Here is a 24,814-nt window from a genome sequence, read left to right as displayed (position 1 = left end):
ACCAGTTGATGCTTGAGAATGTGAGAATACTTTTACAAAATGCACTCTTACATAGTGTGAATTGTCCTTGCTTTCCTGGCTTTAGTTTACTAAATTTAAACTGGTGCTACAACTCTCGCGAGAAAGCTTTTTGGGTTATGATCTTCACCGACGCACCCTTGAAAAGACCCGGCCACAAGTAGTCGAGTTATTTCAGGTGTTAGTTCGTTGTTGGAGCCTAGGATCCTGGCGATCGCTTTCCGAGTTTCGTTTCATCGTAGAAGTTTAAGTATAATGGAGCTTTAGCTACGCCTATGTTGTGTACTCTTCTCCGGACATTTCTTTGGATAGTTTCCACAAATACTCGCGACAACTCATCGCAGTCGTTCTCCAGAAATAAGTATCAATCCGTTTCAATCCTAGGTTGCCACCTACTAGAGATTTTTGCGCGCGAAGAGTGATAAATATTGGAATTTTACGTCCCAAAACCACGATATGATTGTGAGAGACACCATAGTGGAGGGCTCCGTAAATTTCAACCACAATGGATTCTTTAACGTGCATACAGGCGTCTAGCATTTCACCTCCAGCAAAACGGCCGGGACTCGATCCCTCCACCATCGTGTCAGCAGTCGAGCACCATAGCCAATAGACCACCACAGGGCTCGTGTGTGAATATAACAACAACAATATGTATTATTATTATTCTTGAAATTCTCCCCTTAAAGACTCTTGTTAGAGTATTACATTGAAGTGCGGAGAGAGAGCGCGCGCAGCTACAAAGTACACGTGGTTCGAACAGCGACCACCGGCACCCGAGCATTAATATTGCTGACTCGTATATGGCGAGGTGAAGAGCCTGATTGACAAAAAGGAATTTGTGCAGGAAGTTCTAATATCGATCGCCATTTAGGTAAGGAAATGTGTGCTCTATTTATCGCATACATTCTGTCCATGACAAGTGTCGAAACCTTGATAGACCATGTTCAGCAGCAATAATATGGGATGGCGCATTCATTTCTGATATGGCTGTGGGGAAAATGAATAAAAAAGGGGTTAGTGCTACCGTGAAGAGACCGAAGGATAATTAAAATAAAAGTAAAACACAAAACGAATGGGTTTGTGGAATAAGTAGTGTTCCGTGTATATGGGCAAATCATTATGCTCAGAAATAGGCATAGCAGAGAAATTCGTCCTCGGTGCGCTATAGAAGACTCAGAGAGCATCTAATTTTCCTGATGGTGTAGTTGTAGCAGGGTCAGACAAATCATGTTGCTTAATATTGGATTTCTTCTTTAGTGTTTATTACGTACGTCTGATCTAGACACCAGACATATGCGGCTTGTATACAGTTACAGTCGATATGTCAACATGGCATAGGTATGTTCAAGAAGGAAGACTGAGATGGTTTAATTTTCCTAATGGTGCACATAAATATGTGAAATATCGTGCGTACGCTAAACGCTATGGTTCGTTCGCATTGCGCCTGCGTATTTGGAACGCGCTGTTCCCTTAAGGCCGTTATTCCTGAAGGCTCGCTGAACTAAAGCTGTCTATTGACGTCGGCGAATTCCAAATGGTAGCCGTTTCGTCGTTGGTTTTCTTACCTAGCACTATAACAATGCCTTGGAAAAGTCTATGATATTCCGGTACGTCTCAGAAAAAAACTCTGAGTGAATGCAAATCATGTCGCTAAGTTTCGCGACTAGTTCCATTGACTCTTGCTCAGTACTCTAGTGCGCCATCGAACACTCTTCCAAGAACAGGTACTCTAGGCATGAATTCATTACTTTCTCCATCGTGATCTTGAAATCTTCATCACTAAGCACTTGAAAAACACTGGTCGAGTGGTCAGAGTTTTTTTACAGCGTATATGTCTGTGGCTAGTAGTCACTGAATTTTTCAAGCCCATGGACAGGTGGCTAGTTTCCCGAGGCTCTCTGTGGTGGCGCTAGTCATACACGTTGCACGCGCTTTGCCAGGATACGGGCGTCCCTCGCGGCAATAGCTGATCATTAATAAAATAACAAAAAAGGACATATGACCTTCATATTTTCATGTCATCATCATCATTATCATCATCATCATCATAATCATCATCAGCCTGAGGGCGCCCACTACAGGACAAAGGCCTCTCCCATGTTCCGACGATCAACCCGGCCCTGTGCTTGCTGCGGCCACGTTATACCTGCGAACATCTTGATCTCATCTGTCTCCCCCTCAGGCTCTTGGAAACCAGTCTGTTACCATTCATGAGCAGCGGTTATCTTGCCTACGCGCTACATGCCCTGCCCATGCCCATTTCTTCTTGATTTCAACTAAGATATCCTTAACACCTATTTGTACCCTGACCCACTCTGCTGTCTTTTTCTCCGTCAAGGTTACACCAATCATTTTCCTTTCCATTGCTCGTTGCGTCGTCCTCAATCTAAATTGAACCCTCTTTGTTAGCCTCGAGGTTTGATCTCCGTAGGCAAGTACCGGTAAGATGAAGTTGTTATATACCTTCCTCTTGAGGAATAGTGGTAAACTACCATTCATGATTTGAGAGTGCCTGCCTAAGGCGCTCCACCCCATTTTTATTCTAGCTACTTCAGTCACATCGTTCAGCTCCGCGGTCACTGCCTGTCCTAAGTAGACATATTCCTTTAATACTTCTAGTGGATCGGTACCTATCGCAATGCGCTGTTCTTTTCGGAGACTGTTGCAGATTGCTTTAGTTTTCTGCATATTATTTTCAGACGTACCATTCTGCGTTCCCTGTCCAATAGTGTAATCGTCAGTTGCAATTCGTCCCCTGAGTGCATCAATGCAATTACATCATCGAATCGCAGGTTACTAAGGCACTCTCCATTCGCTCGTATCCCTAACTTTTCCCAATCTAGGGCCCTGAAAACCTCCTCTAAGCTGGCGGTGAATAGCACTGGGTAGCTCGTGTCTCCCTGCCTTACACCCTTCTTTATTGCAATTCTGTCGCTTTCTTTATGGAGGACTATGGTGGCTGTGGAGCTACTATAGATTTCTTCCACTATTTTTTATGTCGTTTGTCGATGCCCTGATTCCGCAGTGCCTGCATGACTGCTGATATCTCGACCGAATGAAATACCTTTATCTATGAAGCCTGCATATAGGGGTTGATTACATTCCGCGCATTTCTCTAGCACTTGGTTGATAGTGTGAATGTGCTGTATTGTCGAGTAGTCTACGAAATCCTGCTTGGTCCTTTGGTTGATTGTATTATAAGGTGGCCCTAATTCTAGTTCGTATTATCTTTGTGAATAGCTTGCAGACAACGGACAGCAAAATGATCAGCCTGTAATTTTTCAAGACCTTGACGTCCTCTTTCTTATGGAGTAAGATGATCGTAGCATTCTTTCAAGTTTCTTGTACCCTTATCGTCAAGAGACACTTCGTGTGCAGGGTGGACAGTTTTTCTATTGTAATTTCACCACCGTCTTTCAACAGATCTGATGTTATCTGATCTTCATCAGCGGCTTTGCCTCTTTGCATTCTCTCCAAGGTTTCTTTACTTCCCCTGCCGTTAATGGTGGGATGTCAGATTCCTCAGGGCTACTATTGCTTCATACATTATCGTCCTGGTTGTTCCGGCTACTGTGCAGATCTCTGTAGAACTCCTCAGCTACTTTAACTATCCTGTCCACATTGGTAGTGACGTTGCCTTCCTGGTCCCTTACTGCATACATCTGGTTTTTTGCCTGTGCTCAGTTTTCCCTTCACCGCTTTGAGGCTTTGTCCGTTCTTGAGAGCATGTTCGATTCTCTCCATATTATACTTTCTTATGTCAGCTACCTTACGCCCATTGATTAGCTTCGAAAGCTGTGCCAGTTCTATTTTGACTATTGTGCTTAAAGGCACCGACAACCGATTTTTCTCGACCCAGTTTTTTACGGCGCAATAGAAGGCTCATTCTTCGTAGTGTTTATAGCTGCAGTGGTTAATCCCAGAAGCGCGTGGTTATTTTATTAGCAGCATTTTTCGATCTGGAAAGCCCCTGAACTCTACGTAGAGGTCCTCCGGCAACGCAGTGAAGCGATAGTGACGCCGAAAGCCCTCTTCGCATTATGCTCAAGGTTTTGCTTTCACAGGAGTGGGTGAAACTGTGGTTAACCACCTTCATATTGACATTTTTGACTGTTTTTGAATATAAAAAGTATGTAGAATAAGTTTTCTAAACGCTCCTCGTCACGTGAGATCTCTTCACTGCCTCGCGATCTAGGCGCTCGTGGCCTCCGCAATTAGTTCCGGCAACGCGTCACCGAAGGTAATCTCGGAGACCGCGAGGCGCTCTTTGTACTTTTCCAACACGTCGGCAGGTGCCGCTAGGCCCTCAGTTAACAACGTTCATGCCGTGGAGGAAATGGTTCATGCTGCCGCTCATGAGCATCGGGCCATATGTCAAGCGAAGGTGGCATCACTGTTCTGCTCAGTGCAAACGAATGCATATCTACACGTTTTACATCAAGAAGCATTGTAATAAAAAAGTATGCTGTATTTCAACGCTAGTACAGAGGCAATAAATAACGTACACCAGTAAAGAGGTCACGTTATAGGTACATGTGCACAATCACGTTTTCACCGCCAGAGGCCCCCAAAAGCAATTTTGAGTGAAGAAATAAACATATAAATCCGCGTTTAATGAGAAAAGCAGGGTTCCTTTTAGACAATACAATAGACAATCCTTCTGTTAGTGGGGTTATCTCAATTCGTGTTCTGAGCGGTTGTCGGTCCCTTTAAGGCTGACATGCTCCGGTGTTTCTTAATGAGCTTTTTCGTCTCCTGGGACAGCTTGCCATTTTCATTTGTTGCGGCTTATATTGTCATTGAAAAAAATGTCTTCCCAGCAACACATTTGTGTTTGGAATTGGAGCCGACTTTAAGGCGATCCGCATAAGCTTGGTCCCAATCCCTGTCCATGTGTCGCAGTGAATTGCAGTGTTGCAGTGAATCTGACCTGCCCAGTGTTGCAGTAAATGCTACACATGTTGCGAAGCGTAGAATGTGGTCTTGTAGGAGCGCCTGGTGGGCAAACACCGCCACGTTCACCTACAATATTCGCCTTGATGGCGGTTGTGTCGTAGACGTTTCGCGGTAGACTCTGCACAGCGGTTGGAACGTTCATTGGCATGATCGGGGAGAGGGGGGTGCACCCCTTCGGCGATGAGCCTTCCTAAGCAATTGGCGCCATCAGTGAAAGCGATTCCATTGGAAAAGTAATTCTTTAGAACTTCCAGAAGCGGCTATATTGGTATACCTTTTTAACTTAGAAAACAAAATTTATTGTTAGCATTGCCACATGCACTTGAATAAAACACCTCAACAATAACACCTAAATAAACTAAAGACAGGGACATTCTTTTATCTTTCCGCCCGAGTTTTTCTCCAGAGAGGCTTAGCGACGACATTTGTGGCGTTTTTTTTTTCGAAATGGGCTAAATCCAGAAACCGAAACTAGCTCAAATATTGCTCCATTGGCAAGTACATTCTCTCAACTTTCCTCTAAAAGAGAGATCGGAACGAAATGAGTCAAATACCAACAGCTACGTGTGCTCACAGATCCCGTTTCAAAACGAAATTGAGCCAGATCCATGCGCTGTATGGATCGAAATGAGTCAAATCCAATATGCCGATAGTAGAGCGCTTCGGAGATTACGTGATTCGGCGAACGTGGAAGCCTCCGTGTAATTTCCCTCCTAGCCTGACTACTCTGCCTGTTTTCTGGGTGTTTGTGCAAGTTTTTTTTTTTTTTTTGCCCTTTCGGAGCTGGATTATCATGGATTCTGGTGTAAGTGAAGAGATCGGCGAGAGATCGGTCCCGAGACGTCGACGACATCGTGAACAGAAGCAATGTCGACGCCGACGAAGCAAGAATGTGCCACTGCCCGAATTTCAATAAAGTTTTTTCAAGAATACCGCATTGAATTCCATGTGTCAATTCGAAATGAGCCAAATCCAAAGTTATCATGCTAATAATGGTGAAATCCGCTGCATTTTTTTTAATTGATTGTGGCCAGAAACTTCCCCTAGCCGACATGTAAAACATATCATAGAATAGCTTTGACAGCGTTGTATTTAGTTTGCATAGAAAATTTTTGCCGTTTTCTCAAATTCGCTTTGGGTGGATTTGACCCATTTCGAAAAAAAAAACGACTCATTTGCGCGTCCCTCTTGGTGGAGAAGAGTCAAATAGCCGCGTCGTGGCGCCGTTTGGACGTTCAGCCAATCTTTTGTTTTCTCGATTCTGAAACCTAATTGAATGAGTTAAATGAAGGAGCCGGTGGTTTTCTTGTGAGCGAGTGGGATCGCTGCGGCGGAGCAGATCTCACCCACGCGGCCTCTGATACTCGCTTCGGCAATGGGACGAAACACGAGGTTCACCCAAGCAATACAGCAGGCCACACGAACGCCGAGGTGGCACTACGAGACACTTAAGTCAAGGATTGGAGTCGCCTCCAATTTTCTTTCTGTTCACTTGTGTCAGTGTCATGACACTTGCTCTTCGACACTGTCCTGTGCCGCTTACTGCAAGGCGTGCGGCGTCTATCGCGCAAATTCTGATGCCGCTATAGTGTGGTTACCAAAGTTACTCTGCTGCGGTGTTTCGTTATGAAGTCTAAAGAATGCTAGAATGGGGCTGGTTCGTGTCTTGTGCTTTCAGGAATTTGAAGGATCTCATGGATTTAAGTTCAACCTACACGTGATGAGATTGACCTATATACCGGGTGTTTCAAGAAATGTGTCCAAAATCCTCAAAATCAGGAAAATGCGATATTTGCTCGCTCCCTTCACAATTACTGTTTTTGTAGCAGCAGGTATCTTAAGATGGTTACAGGCATCTTTTTGTACAGTAATTAAGAAAGTTAAATAATTAACGTTTTAATTGCTGGAGATTTTTTTTTAATTACTGGAGTTAGGCGGTTATGACAATGGGAGAATCGAATTTCTTCACGCGAAGAACCCATAGCAGCTTTGAGATATAAAAAACGGCCTTTATTAATTATTGTGGCGTAATGAATTTCAACCAAATTCGACGGTGAAATCGAAACTAACGAAACTCGAAAATCTCGCTAACGAACGCTTTACGACAGCACATAAGTAGACGTCATTGCAGTTTTGTGTCCTCTACGTACACGCGATGCGTCACAAAATATGTCGCTGCCAGCGTTGTTGCAGCTGTACATATCACGTCTGGTGATCCGGTATTGCGTAAACGCTAATACGTTTACGGACAAGGTAAAACATCACACCGGTGCTTGCGCCATCGTGAGGAGGTTTCTTATTGAAGTCCTTGTAGTGCTTGCGTTCTTGACCTGCTAGCGGGTCAGCAAGCAGAGCAGCGACTACCATCAATTACTATTAAGATGACGAGCAAAAATTGCTGACGGCTCAATGTATAAAGAGCTGTCATCTTAAGCAGCTAAATTAACCCCGATAAGTTGCTTTTGAATGAAACTCTGAGTCTTACTTGGAGCAAGTAAGACAAAACTTTTGAGAAACTAAGAGACATTATATTCAAATTAAACAAACCTTGTTGCAGTTAAGAAATTTTGATACAAACATTCTTGTGCATAAGTGTTTGCTGCTACATTAAATATATCTGTAATAACACATTTGCCGATCTATCAAAATATCTTAAGATACAAGTGGAAAGTATCGTATCGCATACATTCACTGCAGTAGTATCTTGCATCTGTATCTCAAACAATTCTTGCCTTATTATCTTGTATCGTATCGCGACGTAATTTCAAAGTATATTTGCCCAGCCCTGGCTATAACAAGTACATACGTACATACCATCACTATGCCCTCATAATCTTGTTCTTGAGATTAGATGGTTATTCTGCCATTGTACATCAGCTACTGGCACAAAATATATACCCAGTCTATGTGGATAATTAATAATCGTGCCTTCGTCTGATATTTTCAGAGTAAGTTGGCCGCACGTAAGAAATACATGCAAAGCAATAAGTCACTCTCTGTATGCTTGCCTTGGCTCTAAACCAGCTATGCGTGAATCCCATGCTTGGATGTGTGTGGCAATTGCTTGGTAATTACCTCAGCGACGAGTAACTTGTCATGTGCTTTACAGGCGTGATCGACTCACTGCTCTCCTGGGATGCCTTGGTTCCACTAGGGAGGATGTCCTATTCAATATATTTGGTGCACGCATACTTCGTATTTTACAAGGCTTGGACGATCCGACAGCGCATAGAAATTCACCACTTCCAAATCGTGAGTATTTTTCCTTGTCTGAACCCTTCGCAACAAATCAAATAACGAGCCCAACCAGCTGTAAATATCGCTAGGAAATGGGATGGAATAAGCAGCTCAGAACAAATTGAATAATACGTAATACACAATACATAAAACCAGTAATACAGCCCTAGTGAACATTTTGAGAGTATTAAAGCGACGGAGAAGCAGAAAACACACCCTAAAAGCTTGTAGGGTCAATCATTCGCATATCAGGGTACACTTACTTTGCCCAGGGAGCATAATAGGCCAATCTTTATACATCTCTCACTTTGGTCTGCATTTCAAAGCATTCATAGGCTTGTTTGCCTCCCCCCCCCCCCCCCCCCACACACACTTTTCCGTTTTCATTGACAAATACTTACAAATACTGCTACACCCGTTCTGTATTGTTCGGCACAAGCAGTGCCTGAAGGTATCTGAGCATACTGTAACGTATTCGATTGTGCTGCTCAGATTACACGCGCAACACGAGCAGTGGCGTGCACAATAGCACGCACGCCACCGTCAGCGATTGTTCTGGAATGTAGCATGACTCATGTCTTAAGAGCCGATCATTCTTATCCGCAGCTCATATTCTCGACGACCGTGCTCGGCGCTACTGTGAGTGTTCATCTTTGCAGTCTGTAGGTTGGTGGAATGAACAGTACAACCCGTACTGATTTGACTGATCTGTCTATCACCATCCCAACCGCGATATCGCGGCGCCGTGGTGGCTCAGTGGTTACAGCATTCCGATACTGAGCAGAAAGTGGTGGATTAGTTCCCAGCAGCGACAGACGCATCGAAAGTGCTGTGTGCGATGTCAGTGTCAGCCGGCCATTTTTTTAACCTGAACTCGCGAGCATCGACCGCCGAGTTGATAAGCGCCGTACAACGGATCGCAGCGGCGAAATGAACGAGAATACTCGCATTCGCGCTATGAGCAGTCCTCGGCAGCTGTCGTCTGCTAGGCTTTCCCGGGGACCGGACACCACCCTCGCTTCTTTTGAGCACCGCTATCGTCACGCCCCCCCCCCCCCCCCCCCCACCGTTTTTTTTTTGTCTGAACGCTGCCACGAACTTGTAAAGATAGGTCAGGTGGCCGCTGATGATGGGAGTTTCTTGTCGACTCCGCACAGTATAACGCATAGCTTAACAGTTTCTCTATCCGCCTCGTGCGCTGCTGCTTTGAGTTGTACTGGTGGCGCCACCAATGGCGAACGGTGGCGAAAGGTGGATACGCGCGTCTCATAGAAGCCGTGGGCAAACCCACGAAACACAAGAAAAGCTAGAAAACTTCTACTAAACATCTAGAAAGGAAACTCCAAAAGTATATTAGAAGTTTAGTTGATATGTTATTTAGACGTAAGCAGCTTGAAAACTTCCTGTAGCTGTGCTAACGCCACGTTATTAGAAGTCTAGAAAACTGCTTGCAAGAATTCTAAAAAACTTCTTGCTAGATCTTTTTAAGAGCTTTTTTAGACATTTATTTTTCATGCAAACCAGCTTGTTGAGGAGCTTGCCCTAGTCAATTCGTTGCATCATGCAGCCTTTTGCAATCGCGTTTTAGCTGTTCACTGTCAAGCGTAATAGGTAAAGGGACGCCTGCGTAATATGGCATCACATTAGTTTCTCGAGCTACTCTAGCGAGCAGGATTGATAATTCAAAAAAGGCAGAAGTTGAGGGGAAGATGGAAGCTTGAAGAGATGACCAATTCTTCGACACGGGGTGTCGCTGGAGCCATTTCGACAAGCAGACTTTCAATTCACAGCTTTGAAGAAGACAAGTTTGCTTGTCGAAGCGCTGACTCCAGCGACACACCTTGTCGAAGAATTTCTCATCTCTTCAAGCTTCCATCTTCCCCTCAACTTCTGCCTTTTTTGAATCATCAATCCTGCTCGCTAGAGTAGCTCGAGAAATTAATGTGACGCCATATTACGCAGGCATCCCTTTACCTATTACGCTTGACAGTGAACAGCTAAAACGTGATTGCAAAACACTGGCATGATACAACGAATTGACTAGCGTGTTGCTGGAGCCAACATTTTGACAAACTAACTTGTCTTCAAGTTCCAGCCTTGAAGAAAAGTCCGCTTAATCGAAGCGGCTCCGGCGACACCCTGTGTTCAAGAATTTTTTATCTCAGCAAAATTGGTGTTCTTCTGGCCAAAGAATTGGTTAGCCCTATTTATTCAGACATGACATTGCCTTAATTCATTGTTCTCAACACATCTAAGCATTTTGATGTCGGGCCATTTTCATTACTTGTGTTTTATGGAATACGTTATACCACGCTCCCAAAAGTAAATGCGAAATTCCAACAAATGTTGTTATGATGCATAACCTTTATTGTAGCAATTCCAAACAATATGTTGGCCACTTGACATAGGCTGGAGCAATGGAATTGATGACTTTGTTCAAGAACCTGCACGCAAAAGGCACAGTAAAGTACAACGTGTCTCAATCAATCAGACATGTATCAGCACAACAAAAATCGGAAGGCTGTCTTGGCAAACACACGAGCACAGCAGCAATACTTTGCTAAATCACCGAACATTTGTAAACGCCAATAGGAGCAGTTCAATGGCTTATTTTGTCTCAATGAAGTAAATTTAGATATGTTAAAGAATCTTGGGTAGGCAAAATTTAGAGTTCCTCTACAATGGTGTGTGTCAATAATATCGTGGTTTTGGGAATACCTGGAATTCTAATTTCAGCCTGCACACAAAAGGCACGATGAGCCAGGAAAATGTTTCAGTCAAGCATGCACCTACACCAGCATAACCAAGAAACAAATAAAACGAAACAAGAAGGTAGTTTGGTTAAACAACAACAAACACCGTAGCACAGGGCGACATTGGTTTAGGGAAAAATTCGCCCTAGTTGGTAGCACATGCAAAGAATTTTTTCGCATAACCAACACAAGAACAAAAATGGAGACACAACATGTGCACTAACTTTCAGTAGAATGGTTTATTGCACACGAGGCAAACGGTTGCACAATGCCGGGGCACTCACACTGCACCAAGACGCAATGCACCGAGATTTGTCTTTTTCCATTTCATTTTTAGATATACATAACACTCATAAACTCACAGACTACTGCACATTCCAGAAAGTCTATTTTTTATCTGAAAAGGACAGGGACAGAGTACTAACACAAGTGGTACGGATATTTGCGATTTTAGCAGCTTATAGTATTATCAATCTCGTTAGTTAAGCTCTATTGGTTGATAAAACCTTTGAGTTCTGCTAGAAAGGTTCACACCCACACGCTCTACAGGACAATGCAAGCCACCCATCATTGGCGTTATTTACAAGATTATAATGCTCTATTAACCTATCATTCATGCAGCTGCTTGTTTACACGATATACTGCTTACTGCAGGAAAGAGGTATCTGATAAGCGACAGTTTCTCCACATTCCACAAACCGCATTCTATGTCGTTTCTGGCAAGCAGTTGTCTTCTTCGATGCTTGGCTGCTAATTCTGCAAATCGATTTCAGCTTTCATGCAGCGTAAAAACTATTTGTACATTAGCAAGTGACATCAACCTTATGATGTAGTGCAAAATTTCGTGCAAGTGTGGCACAACAGCTATTCCTTTTTGAGCAACATCACTGTTGGAATGGCAGACTAGAGCAATGGAGTGGTACTTCCTAATTGGGACCTCTGCGACTAACACCTTTGTTTGAGTGACGTGTTGTGTGTGAATCTTTCCAATGTGCTATGTATTCCGTTGAGTTGTTGCGCTATTCAAGTACAGAATAAAAAGGTTGGCATCACGTGCTAATGTGCAAGTAGTTTTTCAGCTCGATGCAAGCTGAAATCGATTTGCAGAATCAGCACTCAAGCACCAAAGACGACGACTGCCTGCAAGAAACAACATAGGACACAGTTTCTGGAATGCAGAGAAGCTGTCATTTATCAGATACCTCTTTCATGCGGTAAGCAGTATGCCGGGAAATGGGCCACTGCAGGAATGATAGGTTAAGAGAGCATTTTTAAAAGAGGCGAGCGAATGTTGGGTGAGTTAGTGTCTCGACATAGTAAATACCATCGTAAGTAGCGCAACTAGACAGGACAACAGTGTTCGTCTGTTCCTTTCTGTTGTCCTGCCTAGTTGCGGTACATACAATGGCATTTATAAGACAGCATTGTAATCTTGTAAACACGATGGATGTCTGGCGTTACAGTGTAGAGCATGTGGGTGGGAACCTTTCTTTCAGAACACAAATGTTTTATCAGCTAATTGAGTTGAACTAACGAAGTTGATAATAGAAGCTGCAAAAATTGCAATAGGGGTATCAATCTTGTTAGCACTACTCGACTGTCCTTCTCGAATGAAGCACTGACTTTCTTGAACATGGAGTAGTTCGCGAAGTGATCAGTATGCCGTATATTTTGCTAAAATAAAGCGGATCGAAGAAGACATCTCTCTGCATGGCACCTTGGTTAAGCTTGAGGGCACCACCCCATTGTCTACAAGTGCCTCGTGTGCAATAAACCATTTTTTTTAAAGTTAGTGCACAGATTGTCCCTTTTCGGCTTTGTGTTGCTTATGTGCTAAAAATTTTTACCAAGTGTGTTGAGGTCACTTATGAGTACAGAAAACAAGATACTTTAGAAATTTCAACCACAAATACACGCAAGCACAACAGCAAAACCTAGTTAACAGTAGAAAACTTGTAACAGCCAAAGGAAAGTGCAGCTGAACAGTTGATATTGCCCACACAATGCGCTTAAATTTAGGTATGTTTCAGAATCCCGGGTAAGCAAAATCAACGAGTTCCTCCACAACGGTGGCCATGACAATCGTGTCGTGGTTTCGGCAATACTCAGAACTTTATTTTCATCCTGCACGCAAATGGCACAATGAAGTCAGCCAAGCATGTGCGTGCAACAGCTTACCCTATGTCTTTCAAAAATTATGACAAATCGGAACATTTTCGAAGCATATGTTTTGACGCCTTCTGCACATCCTTCTAAGGCCTCACAGCAAAGTTACTTGAACACGGGCATGAGCTGGCGCTCTCATGTATAATTCGTTCAGGTGACCTGTCGGCGGGTTCAGGTGACGCACTTCCACATTCATCACCCTCAACACAGATTGTAACCAGGCAGGCATTATCTACGCTTTCAGTAGTTGAGTTTTGTGCTGAAAAGTTACTAGCTTTCATTATTTTGCATCGAGGCGGTCTGGCGAAAAAGCGGCTCAACTGCAGCAAGAAGTCGGCGATGTTTTTGCCGACGCGATAGGGAGCCGATAGCTTTCTTTTTTCTTTCCATGGCAGACCCTTTCGCGCGGAAAGCTAAAAATGACACTTACGTCTGTCGGGTGTCTGGAAGACAATGAGGTCCTGGAGTTTTGACACGAAAAAATAGCAGGACGAACAAGAAGCACATTCCGAAAAGACGGAGAAAGGATATTCAACTTGAAACGCTTGAAACTATACTGCGGAGTTATCGTCGGCGGCTTCGGTGGAAAGAGGCGAGATAAGAGCGAGAGCGGCGAGAGCGCCAGAGCGGCGTCACGGGCGGCCAATGAGAGGGCACGACACGATGACGTAGAATGACGAAGTGTGTGGCGACCAATGGCGACCATGGGTGGCGACATGTCTCGAACATGGCCTCCGAGATGGGGGGGGACGCGCCCGCTATCTCTGAGGCCATGTCTCGCCTCTCGACGGCGGGAGGGTGAGGAAAAGACGCTTTTCTTCCGCCCTCGCTAGGAGCGCGCCTCGGCAAGCATGGTCTGCGCGCGAACGAACTGGAGATGACGCTCGAAGGGTCCGGGGGCACTCTCGGTCCCCATACTGCCCATACATTGTATCACATTTTATTTCATCAATTAAGCGATGGTGATCGATGTTCGGCGAATGATTTTGTATCCTTCACGTGCATGGTGGGCTAAAAGATGGGAAAATTTGGTTTACCGATCTTCACATGTTAAAATGGGGAGAAATATAAACCTGCTACCCTTTCTTTTTATTGCGCATGCGGTTCAGGCGACCAATATTTGCGATTACGAACGTATACGAGCGACCGAAGTTCATATGTGCGCATTTTAATGGCAAAAGCTCTAGAAAATAATGTTCACTAAACGTTTTAAAAAGACTTCTTGTAAAAAACGTTTTTTCAACGTCTTCTAAAAAACTTCTTGTGAAAAACGTTTATTCAACGTTGCATAATATACCTAGATGTCTGCATACCTTTTTGTCGTTTCAAGAAGTTTTTTAGAGGTTTTGTGTTTCGTGGGAAGCGCCCATTACTCGCCGTTTTTCTATTCAGTTTTCATTCTGGTTTGATATTTGTACTGCCGACGCTGCTCCACTAGACAACCATGCCGTTTGTTACGTCGATTGTTCTATATTATTTGTTTTAAAATGACAGGCCCGTTTTATTATGCGTGCGCGCGATGCGCTGCGTACGTTTCTTATGTGCATGTGTCCAAGTTGTTTGCGTGATCTGTTAACACAGATGAAATAAAAACTGTTGCAGTACAAAACAGCATTCTTGTTTTATTGAACACCCCGCACAGTACAACAATGACTATTACTGCTGTATTTAAGAAACGCACAAAAGACAGGCGTTTTTATCTTCGCCCAACACTTGTAGCACTCAACTAGGCTAAGAAAACCAAAATCTAACTTGCTGAACGTTTTAACAGACGTCACACAGCTGCATAATAATACGTGAAACTACTTTAGCAAATGACCAACAAACATTCACACAGCGTTTCTTTTTTTTTGGTTCACAGACCGTGTTAACATATGAGAAAGTTCTAACTGCATTGCAATCACATATTTCGGAATATCTAATCACTTTCACCATTGAAGCCACAATCCTCTAACACGTGTGCTTTAAATTGAGCATGGCATTACTCAGACTTATATAGGAAATGCGCACGCGTGTCATTACTCAGATTTATATAGGAAATGCGCACGCGTGTAATGTATCTCGTATGCTAGATTCTCCTTTGGTACGTGCAACTCAACATAAAATGCGATTCTAGAAGTAATGTTCGTGGAGTAGCGAGCATATAGAAGGGCAACTACTTACAGCTTCACTTACCTTTGCTAGAACGGTATTCCAATTGCAATTCAATATTAACCGACGCAACAACGATAACAACACACTTGTTGCACACAGGCGTACCACGTTGACGCGCGAGGCCAAGCGCGGTATTTTAAGTGTAGCGCAATCGTGCGCGTACAGTACGCTAGAATATTCTGACAAAATGTCGTCAAGCTTGCAGTCACTTCAGCTGTTCCCACGATGTAGCACCAGTTGACGTCCTTGCGTCATCAAACTGCTGCGACGCCGAGAACTACACACACAGCTGACTTGGAAAAACGCGGTCCTGCGAAAGCCATCTTTGTCCAGCAACCAACGGACAAAAGTACACAACTGAGGCGTCTGAAACATTGCCGTTGATGAGATGGCAGCTGAACGAAATCAGGGTTCATTGTCCGACGTGCGGCCACCGCCTTACACAATATTAATGTTGCAACGTCCAAGGAAGACGCGACGAAAGCGACGAGCCCAGCCGGCCTTGTCGGGTGCGCTGTCGACTACAGAGTGCACAGCGCGCGCTCTCAAGGCCACCGAAAGAAACAAAAGAAAGTGGAGAGAGGAGTTAGCTTGGAGCATGGCCAGTCGGTGGAAGAAAGAGGAGGCGTTGCATCGTCGGTGTGGCGTATTGTCGAGAGATGGCGCTAGTTTGTTTTTGCGCAACGGTATCGCAAACTTCATTCAAGATGCATGGGATCCTGGGGGGTAGGGAGAGGGTGCAAGCGCCTGAGCCGAGCGGTGGCGCCACCATACCGATGCACGAGGCGGATAGAAAAGCTGATACGCTCGTAGTATAATTAGCGGGTGTAATCACATTCCATCCATCTCAAACGCGAGCACTTCTTTATAACTTGATGGCACCGTTCAGACAAGAAAAAAAGGATGACGTTAGCGGTGCTGAAAAGAAGCGGTGGCGGTGTCCGGCTCCCGCAAAAACCTAGAAGACGAACGCTGCCCACGACTGCGCAAAGCGCGCATCGCGTATTCTCGTTCATTTTGCCGCTGCGCTTCGTTGTGCGGCACTTATCAAAACGGCGGTCAATGCTCGCGCGTTCAGGTTACAAAAACGGGCTGCTGTACGTGAAATTCGCTTTGGAACATTAAAACCCATAAACCAAACGAACCACCTAGGTGACATCTGGTGAATGTGCTGTGCGTTCCTGTACCTGACGCCCCCAACAACCCGTGAAAGGAGTCCACATCGTGAAGACAGGGACGTCATTCCAGATGATCGAGCTAGCCACAGGCTTCAGGGAATACTACAAGAATACGGACCTCTTTCTGAAGAGAGCATGAAGGCTATGCGCAAACAAAGCAAGAAAGCGGCCGCGGTAACAGTTCCAACATCGCCTGTAGCGGTCGTAGTGCAGCAACGGAGCGAGGTACCGATTTTCCTTAGATAATCCATTAAGGATTAAAAATACAACCTGGAAACTTGCGAGAGGGTTACCGCTCAAAGCAGGTGGAACCTCGACATAAAGCTGCACTATGTGTACTTTTTCTTTGAGGACACCGCCAGAACATGGTTTGTTCGCACCAGCTTCCTGGAGATTTTCACGACCGTTATCCGCAAGGAAAGGGCCGAAGCTCTGCTCGAAATCCGTGTGGTTTTCGAACACAAACGGCGCTATGTTCAAGGCCGACGAGGTCCGACGTTCTGCCACGCCTACCATGACATTTCAATGAGGAAGAACGTGTCGTCATGCGATGAGTAAACCGGGAGCTCTTGGATGCTTTAAGGCGGATCCCATCCAAGAGCTTTCAAGAGTTTCGCTCAGAGGCGACAACGAAGAAGGAGATGCTGGAAATGCGCACGCCACAACATAACCGCCTTTCGTTTCCAAATAGCACAGCTATTCAAGCACACTGCTCTGATTAGCAGCGTGAGACCATCAGATCAATTTAGGAGGAGGAGCTGCGTAATTTGCCACCGTTGTCGCAGCGTCAAGTGACCGTCATAGCTGATGCCATACGAGCGGAAAGGCAGTGGTCACTGGGAATCCATGAGCACGCGCAGCCTCAGCCTGAAGCCGTGAGCTGCACTGCTGCAGCCCACCGTCGCTCGCGTCCAGACGTCGCCCAGCCAAAGTTCCGTTGTCAGCTCCCGGCACGTGGTTCACCTCTCAACCGGTGCTACACTCCAGGGAAACCTAACGCATGGCGCACACCGTATTATCTATGGTTACGCGTGGTGCAGCTGCCAACGTGCTGCATCCAAAGCGAGGCGAGAGATCGCCGACCACCTCGCAGGAACTGAGTGGAGACTTTGACTTCCACTGCATTCACCGTTTAATGGATGTTAAATCCAGAGCCAGGGGGGAGGGGGATTTGGGGAGTAGTGACTCCCCCCCCCCACAATTTTCAAATTTTCATGTTCATATATACAAACAGACATACAAACGCACGCACGAACACGCATAAAGTAGGGTTCAATCCTCCCCCCTCCCCCCAAAAAAAATTCTGGCTGCGCTACTGTTCACAGTGTTGACCATACCTTGGAGTGACCTGGTCACTCAGCCCGTACCCCAAAGAATAACACCAGACACGACGAAGGTGTGGTTGCTGTTCTTCGAAATAGCGAATACCCTGTGTTGCCTCCGGTGATGTTGCAAGGTCCATGACGACGGCGTAGCAAAAACGCGCCGCCAAGTATTGGATGCCACACCGTATCAGTCAAGTATTCACCGTTACGTATTGCCACACCATATCAGTCACGCATTGGATGCCACACCGTATAACGAGGAAGCAACTACGCGGCGTAATGCAGCACGAGGATAACACGACGCCATGACCTAATCATTACGCTAGAAGACGTATACACCGACATCGGCGTGCCTCTCGAAGGCTACATAATCATCACTTTAGTGAACACAGGCGCCGATTAAGTCATCATTCGGTTGACCTTTCGGCGCCAAGATAAATCCAGTTAAGACTGCGGGCAAAGGCACCCTTCGCCTGATCCGGGCAGCAAGAGGGCACTTATAACGCCGACTGGTATCTGCTCGGCAAGAATCGCTCTTCATAACCTCACATTCCCAGCGACATTGGTAATCTTCAAGAACGATCACGAGCAGCGATTCTTGGTATGTACTTCTTGAGCACACACAGTGCACTTATCGTGCAGAGGACTCAGACTATTGCGCTTTGCGCAGAGGTAGATTCGACACTGTATTATATGCTCCAGAAACATCTGGCGAATGTATTTGACGATCTAGTCAGCGTCCCGGCGAGCACTGGTTTCATAATTACTGTCGGTACTGGGAAAATTTGCAGATATAGAAGGTAGCATAGGGAGCGCGTGAGTGACACGAACCGCCTGTTAGACCGCGAAATTTGCTTCGAAAGAGGAATAGCTAAATTACATGAAACGAAAGCGAAGGTGAAGCTCCCCATGCAACCACATCAAAAGAGGTCACAGAAAGAACCAGACAGGACCAGGCGCTGAACTACCAGCAATGCTTTTTTATTCGTGCGAACACGAATAAATACGCTTGTCACATGAGAGGAAGGGGAGGGGAATAGAAAACAAATTCGGCAGATCCCACGCCTTGTGCGAATCGGTATCATGCGAAGCAGTCAGCGAATAGTTCGATGCTGCATTTTTTGGCTTTTGAGCCAAGCGTTACGAGGCGGATCGACGTGGTTTTGTAATTGTAGTAGTTGTGCGCACATCGTGGGCTTACCAGGCACGTCGACAGCACTGGCGTTTATAGAGTAACTTTTAGTGTGACGTAACGTCAGCACTCAGGTTAGAGCACATACGTCTGTATTATCGAAAGGAAGTGCATTTTACGGTGGGATGATGTGAATATCATAGGTAGCTTTGTTAGCTTATTGATCCGGGGTCGAGCGACGCTTGAATTTAGCTTCGTGAATCATAGAAATACAAATGTAATGTTTATTAAACTGCTATAAAAGCCAACACAGGAACCCCAGACGTTAACCTGACACGATGCCTGTATCATAGGAGTATATATGTAGCGTTTATTGCTTTGTTATGAAATTAGATAGCCAGCACCACAACCACTATTGACGTTGCACGGACATTACGCCTGTATAGGGTGTTTTTACAAAGCACTTTCTAGACCTGGCGTGGCTCTGTGGTAGAATACCTGACTGCCACGCAGAATGCTTGGGTTCGATTCCTGCTGGGATCTTTGCATTCGTCGGGTCAATGCTGCCGATGTCCGTTTTTCCTAACGCTCTCGAGTTTAATTACTAATGTCTGTTCTCGCCGCTCCTGGGTAGATATCAACTGTCAATTGATTACCTGTCGTGCATACCCGTACGCCACGGCCGGTGGTAAACTGGTATGTGCCACGCGTGTCTCGAGGAAAGGGTTTGACGACGTACTTGACAGGATTTTCACGTTATTCATGTCATAACCAGACAGTCGTATTCGTCGAATCCTCTTGCCCTTCCATGCCAATTTTGGACTACACCACGGTGTAAGAATATACTCAGGTCCTGACACTCTCCCCCCAGCGCTGGAAAACCGCAATCCACGCGCGGCCAGATAATATTCGGGTTCTTATCAGTTGACTTGCAGTTTCATTGGCGCCTTCTTGGAGGTTGCTACGAAAAGCGGGGCAGTCGTCTCCATAGCAACGCGCATGCTGATGATAATGTGCATTTTGCTGGCATGTGCAGCCGCGCTGTTTTGAAGCGCTGTTTTGAAGTGTCCGTTCTATGCACGATGGTTTTATGGTCTTGTATCGACGAAGGTGGCAGCGGACTGCTGAGAGGTATTTGCAATGGGTAGGATGTGCTTCGTACCGAACTGCCGTTCTGGCTATCGGACTAGCGCGGAGCGTGTGCCTCTCTTCAAAGCGCCGTCCGACAGGGATCGTCTGGAGCAGTGGAACAGACTCGGTTGCGTCTGAAGCTTTCGACTGCCGAATTTGAGGCACCCCACAGTTTGAGCCATACTATCCCCGATACTTTTAGATGCAGGGCTCATAAAGCTGGCATGTGGCCTGAAAAAACTGAAAGGCTTTTCATGAAGGCGATGTCACTTTATGGGCAGAGGGTGTGTCTTATGCGGAAAAATAAAGCGAGTGCTAGAGTGGCCGTGGACTGAGGACCCGACCATAACTGCCTGAATTAATTTTTTCCTGGATAAAACTTCTTTGTCCTCCTAGTCTGCGAGTTGAGTAGGGTGCAAAATATTGCTCCGGTAAGAGTCGTGTTGACAGTTTATGTCATTGTTATTTCCGTTACTGCCGTAGCAACAACTTCGATCAAAGTTCATTATTCTTTTTAGCAGAAGACCGAAAAAGAGGGAAAGGTCGGCGCGCGGCCTGTGGAGAGCCTCGTCTGCTTGGCGCAGAGCCGCCAAGCGGCGTCGAGGGGCGAAATCGAGAGAGTTACTGGAGAGGGCACGGCGGCGCAGGCGGCGCTCACGCGAAAACACGGCGGTTCGGCTACTCGCGGGCGCTCTCCGCCTCGAGCCATTAGATGGCGCCACGCTCAACGGACCCATGACCGAACAAACTTTCGCCGCTTAGGCGCGCGCAGTATCAACACCTGAATATTCTTACAGCGTGGACTACACTAAGTTAAGGAGGCGATCACGAGAGCACCCAGACGTAGGCAGCTAGATAGATAGATAGATAGATAGATAGATAGATAGATAGATAGATAGATAGATAGATAGATAGATAGATAGATAGATAGATAGATAGATAGATAGATAGATAGATAGATAGATAGATAGATAGATAGATAGATACGCTAAATGTGTCAAATCTTTGCTAAGAAATGCTTCGCATTTAAAACGCATGCGCCCTACCCTATACAACGCATCAAATTAACGGTGCAGATAATTAATCTCTTTGTCGATTAACGCTATCGAAGGTGAACTGACACATGGTGACCCGACGTTATGCATTACTAAGGCTTCATAGATTTATCAGGCTCACGAATATCGGTAACTGCGAACGATACACCCCTCCGTGTGTGTTTGGCGCGACTGAAACGGTCGGCGCGTTTCGTCTTTGCTTGTGCCACGCCGATGGACACGGAAAAATGCGCCTCGAGTGCCCATATAATTGCGATCGCAATGAAAGGATGCAAGTGCATATGGAGATAGAATGCGCTCTGTAATGCAAGCAGGTGTAATCCCGTGAGATTGACAAGGTGCCCTTTAACTGTGATTTCGCAGTAACCGAAGCGGCATTTCAACGAATCCTGGTTTCGGACTCATGACTTGAGACCAGATTTTAGACAAATTCCCATTTTATTCCTTACGCTCCTATCGCACCATTTTGATACATGAGCATGAATGAGAGGCTAAGCAGGGCTTTTATAGTGTTTTTATAGTGCCTATAAATGCCTACTTTTGGCGTTCGTGCCCATATGCCTAAACGGCCTATAAATGCATATTCTCAAAAACTGGCGCCTATATAAATGCTATTTAACTCAAGTTTCGCTCCCGGTGCACTTTGAGCCCGTTATTCATGTTACCGCGCAGCATTGACTGTTCGGAACTTTATGGCGTTCAACCTAGTCCTCTATTCAACCAACTCCCGGAAACAACCGCTAGCAGCAGTGAAATGGGACGCACCGGCGAGCATACATCGCTGCGTTGACATGGCACGAGGGGTTGGCGAATTCGAAATTGTGGAGAGTCATAAGGGGGGAAGTGAAAAGCAAAAAAAGAAAGAAAAATGTGATGTGCACGTGGCTTTTGTTTAGTTTGTAATTCACTTAGCCCTTTCCCTACGGAAGACGAGCTGAGCTTGTTCACCGCTCCAACCGAAGACGGGCTGGGCTCGTCCACACTGAAAGAAGCGTTTGCGGGCAGCGAAATTCAACTTCTGGTAACCCGAATTCTGATAACCCGAATTATTAAATGGCGTCCTCCTCTGGCCGTGCGTGCCGGCAGCAGCTTTAAAAAAAGACAAGAAAACGTTTGTTCGCTGAGGTTTTGTGGAATGAATAATTTCAGTTCTCCTGCGAGTGAAGAAGCGACTGCACAGAGCAGCATATTTTTTTCTAAATCATCAGATTAGGAGCAAGACCGCGTCCCAACGTATCGGCAGTAGACGCCGACAGGCGTAAACAGACCTCCACCGACGCGCCCAAAGCTTTCTTACACGGGCTCCTTCTCCCTGCGCATTATTACTTGTTTAAATTTCAGTTACATTTTATGCACCGAAGACAGGACAGGTTGGGTCACTTTTCGTGGTGTAGTGCAGTGAAGCCAATCCTCTGCATATTCTAAAAAAATATTTTGCTTGCATCTCGCGAATAAAGCGCCTTTAAAGTTTTTTTACTTGTTTCAAGACACGTAGAATCAAATCGGCAAAGAAAAAAATTCGTATTTTTCTAACGTTTTCGGCAAAAAAAAAAATACTCAGTTGGAAAATGGTTAAGGTGTTCGCCGCCAGGTTCGAAACTGGTTCTACGCGATTCGACCTGCCCAATAGGAAGAATCTCGTCCTTCCGGTATTTTAGCTATCTGGATGTCTGCTTCTGCTCTACCCTTATCAGTCATGCTGGAAATAAAGGCACAGAGGTGTGTGTTGATCCGACAGTGGACACTTGACTCACCATGCTACAGAATAAGCGGAGAAACCGTGTTCTGCAAAGCGTGCGTGACAGAGGACAAGTGCACGGCTACTTTCAACTGCTGGTGCCTGTGTGCAACCTTAAACAATAACATTTCTTGTTTTGCTGTCGTAAATATCCTTCGCGTACGTCTTCCTTTGTAATTATTTGCATTTACGTAAGAATGTATTGTGCCTATATTTACAATATTCGAGGCCTAAAACCTTGTTTTACCTGCCTATCTTTGGCGCATAAAACGCGGTTTTTAACGCCTAAAATATTCGCGTTGTTTTCGTGTAAGTGATAAAGTAAGAAGAGGAACAGCATTGGCTATTGGTTGACCAATGGTGCAGGCGTAGGAGTTGCAAATCAGTTCCGTGGGATCCCACGAGGTGGAGGAAGGGTTAAGAAAGGGGAAAATAGACAACCACGCGTTTGTAGCACGAAGCCACACGGAAATCCATACTCATTTCTCGGAAAGAAAGCCTCTTAGTTGCCGAAGAATTCGTCCCGGTGATTTGCAAAAATATGTGTCGAATATGTGTCGAGCTTCGTGGTTAGCTCAATTGGCAGAGCGAGCGCCCCGGTAAGGCGTTGGTCCCGGATTCGATCCCCGGACTAGGACGAATTTTTCGGCAACCAAGAGGCTTTCTTCCTGAGAAATCCGTATGGATTTCCTTGTGGCTTCGTGCTACAAGCGGGTGGTTGTCTATTCTCTCCTTTCGTAGAAGTAGGAGTTAAACAACATCACTAAGGTTTCCATAGATGTTTCTAAGATTTGCAAGAGTGACATTGCGCATACTCTAACAGACTGACTGATGGCTGAGTTGGTAATGGTCCATGTAGCCATTGGTTTACAAAAATTACCGGCTATAAAATTTCTGTAATATTCTTTTTTACGTAAACGTTTTGCACTTTTTACTATATATCCATCAGTGATTTCCATTTCACACTTTGCAGATGTCGTCAGCTATTTCCAATTTTATGATGGCTGTAGCCGCGGGCTACCTGGTCTACGTCTTTCTTGAGCAGCCCTTGGTGTTCGCCTGGGACTTGGCCAACACGTGGTCTAACAAGCGGCCGAACAATCATACCCTGGAAGCGGAGGTGGCAACCAACGTGGAAAAGAGCGCTGGCACTCTTACGGTTGTTGAATCGGAGAATCCGCCGCACTGCAGGGGCTGAAAAGGGCTCCGTTATTTTGTCGGATAAATCTGAGCTTCAAGGATCACGTCATCTTGTCCCCAAGAGCGTTCGCCAAAATCCCACCCAGGGTCCATTCGGAATGTATGAAGCTACACGAGTGTTATAACATTCCCTGTGCGCATGATTGGCGGCATTTATTGCCAAGCCAGTGATAACGCACATCAGAAAGACATATCGGTCACCAGAACCTTTCCGAAATATTCATATGTCAAAGGATTTTTTGGGGGGCAAACTGCAACCTCTTCTGAAGAGTCCACGGGTGCCATTTATTAACACAGAAATCTCATAAACGACGTTTTGTACGAGCGCTGTTTATTGTGCTCGATCGCCCAATAAACAACTGAACCTCTACCAGTTTGGATTCTTGCTTGTTCAACGCCGCAGCCATATGGCAGTATTGTTGACACATAATTCACGTGCGGTTGAAATACAGAAAGAGGGTTTTGTTGCTACAGGTTCCTTAACCGCTTAAACACTGCACGGATAGCGCGAATCGGGCCCGTAGCCGGGAATTTTTTCGGGGAGGGGGGGGGGGGGAGAAGCACTTGCTGAAGGTTTTGACTATTATAGAAAACCATCTATTTTCCTTATTTATATTCATTAGAGCACCAGAATTTCAGACGGGAGGCCTAGCCCCCCCCCCCCCTCCCCCGTCTACATGCCTGGCGTGAATACATAAACACAATCCAGAGCGCTGTCTACCGCAAGACATATGTTTAAAGCGCACATGTATACACTCTAAACAGAGT

At 45.5% G+C, this 24,814-nt stretch overlaps 1 protein-coding gene across 1 annotated transcript in view; it reads left to right on the top strand.

The window, feature by feature from the left end:
* LOC125757195 (nose resistant to fluoxetine protein 6-like) overlaps positions 1-24,254 on the top strand; it is a 252,488-nt gene extending 228,234 nt beyond the window's left edge. Inside the window, exons 15-16 of the mRNA XM_049412547.1 lie at positions 8,087-8,229; positions 23,820-24,254. Of these exons, the coding sequence (XP_049268504.1) occupies positions 8,087-8,229; positions 23,820-24,044 (368 nt within the window). The 3' untranslated portion in view covers positions 24,045-24,254. The remainder of the gene's footprint in view (positions 1-8,086; positions 8,230-23,819) is intronic.
* The last annotated feature ends 560 nt before the right edge of the window (positions 24,255-24,814 follow it).

The sequence above is a fragment of the Rhipicephalus sanguineus genome, chromosome 1, assembly GCF_013339695.2.
Source record: "Rhipicephalus sanguineus isolate Rsan-2018 chromosome 1, BIME_Rsan_1.4, whole genome shotgun sequence".
NCBI lineage: Eukaryota > Metazoa > Arthropoda > Arachnida > Ixodida > Ixodidae > Rhipicephalus > Rhipicephalus sanguineus.
Note: the sequence above shows the minus strand (reverse complement) of the source record. Positions and strands in the feature narration are given on the sequence as shown.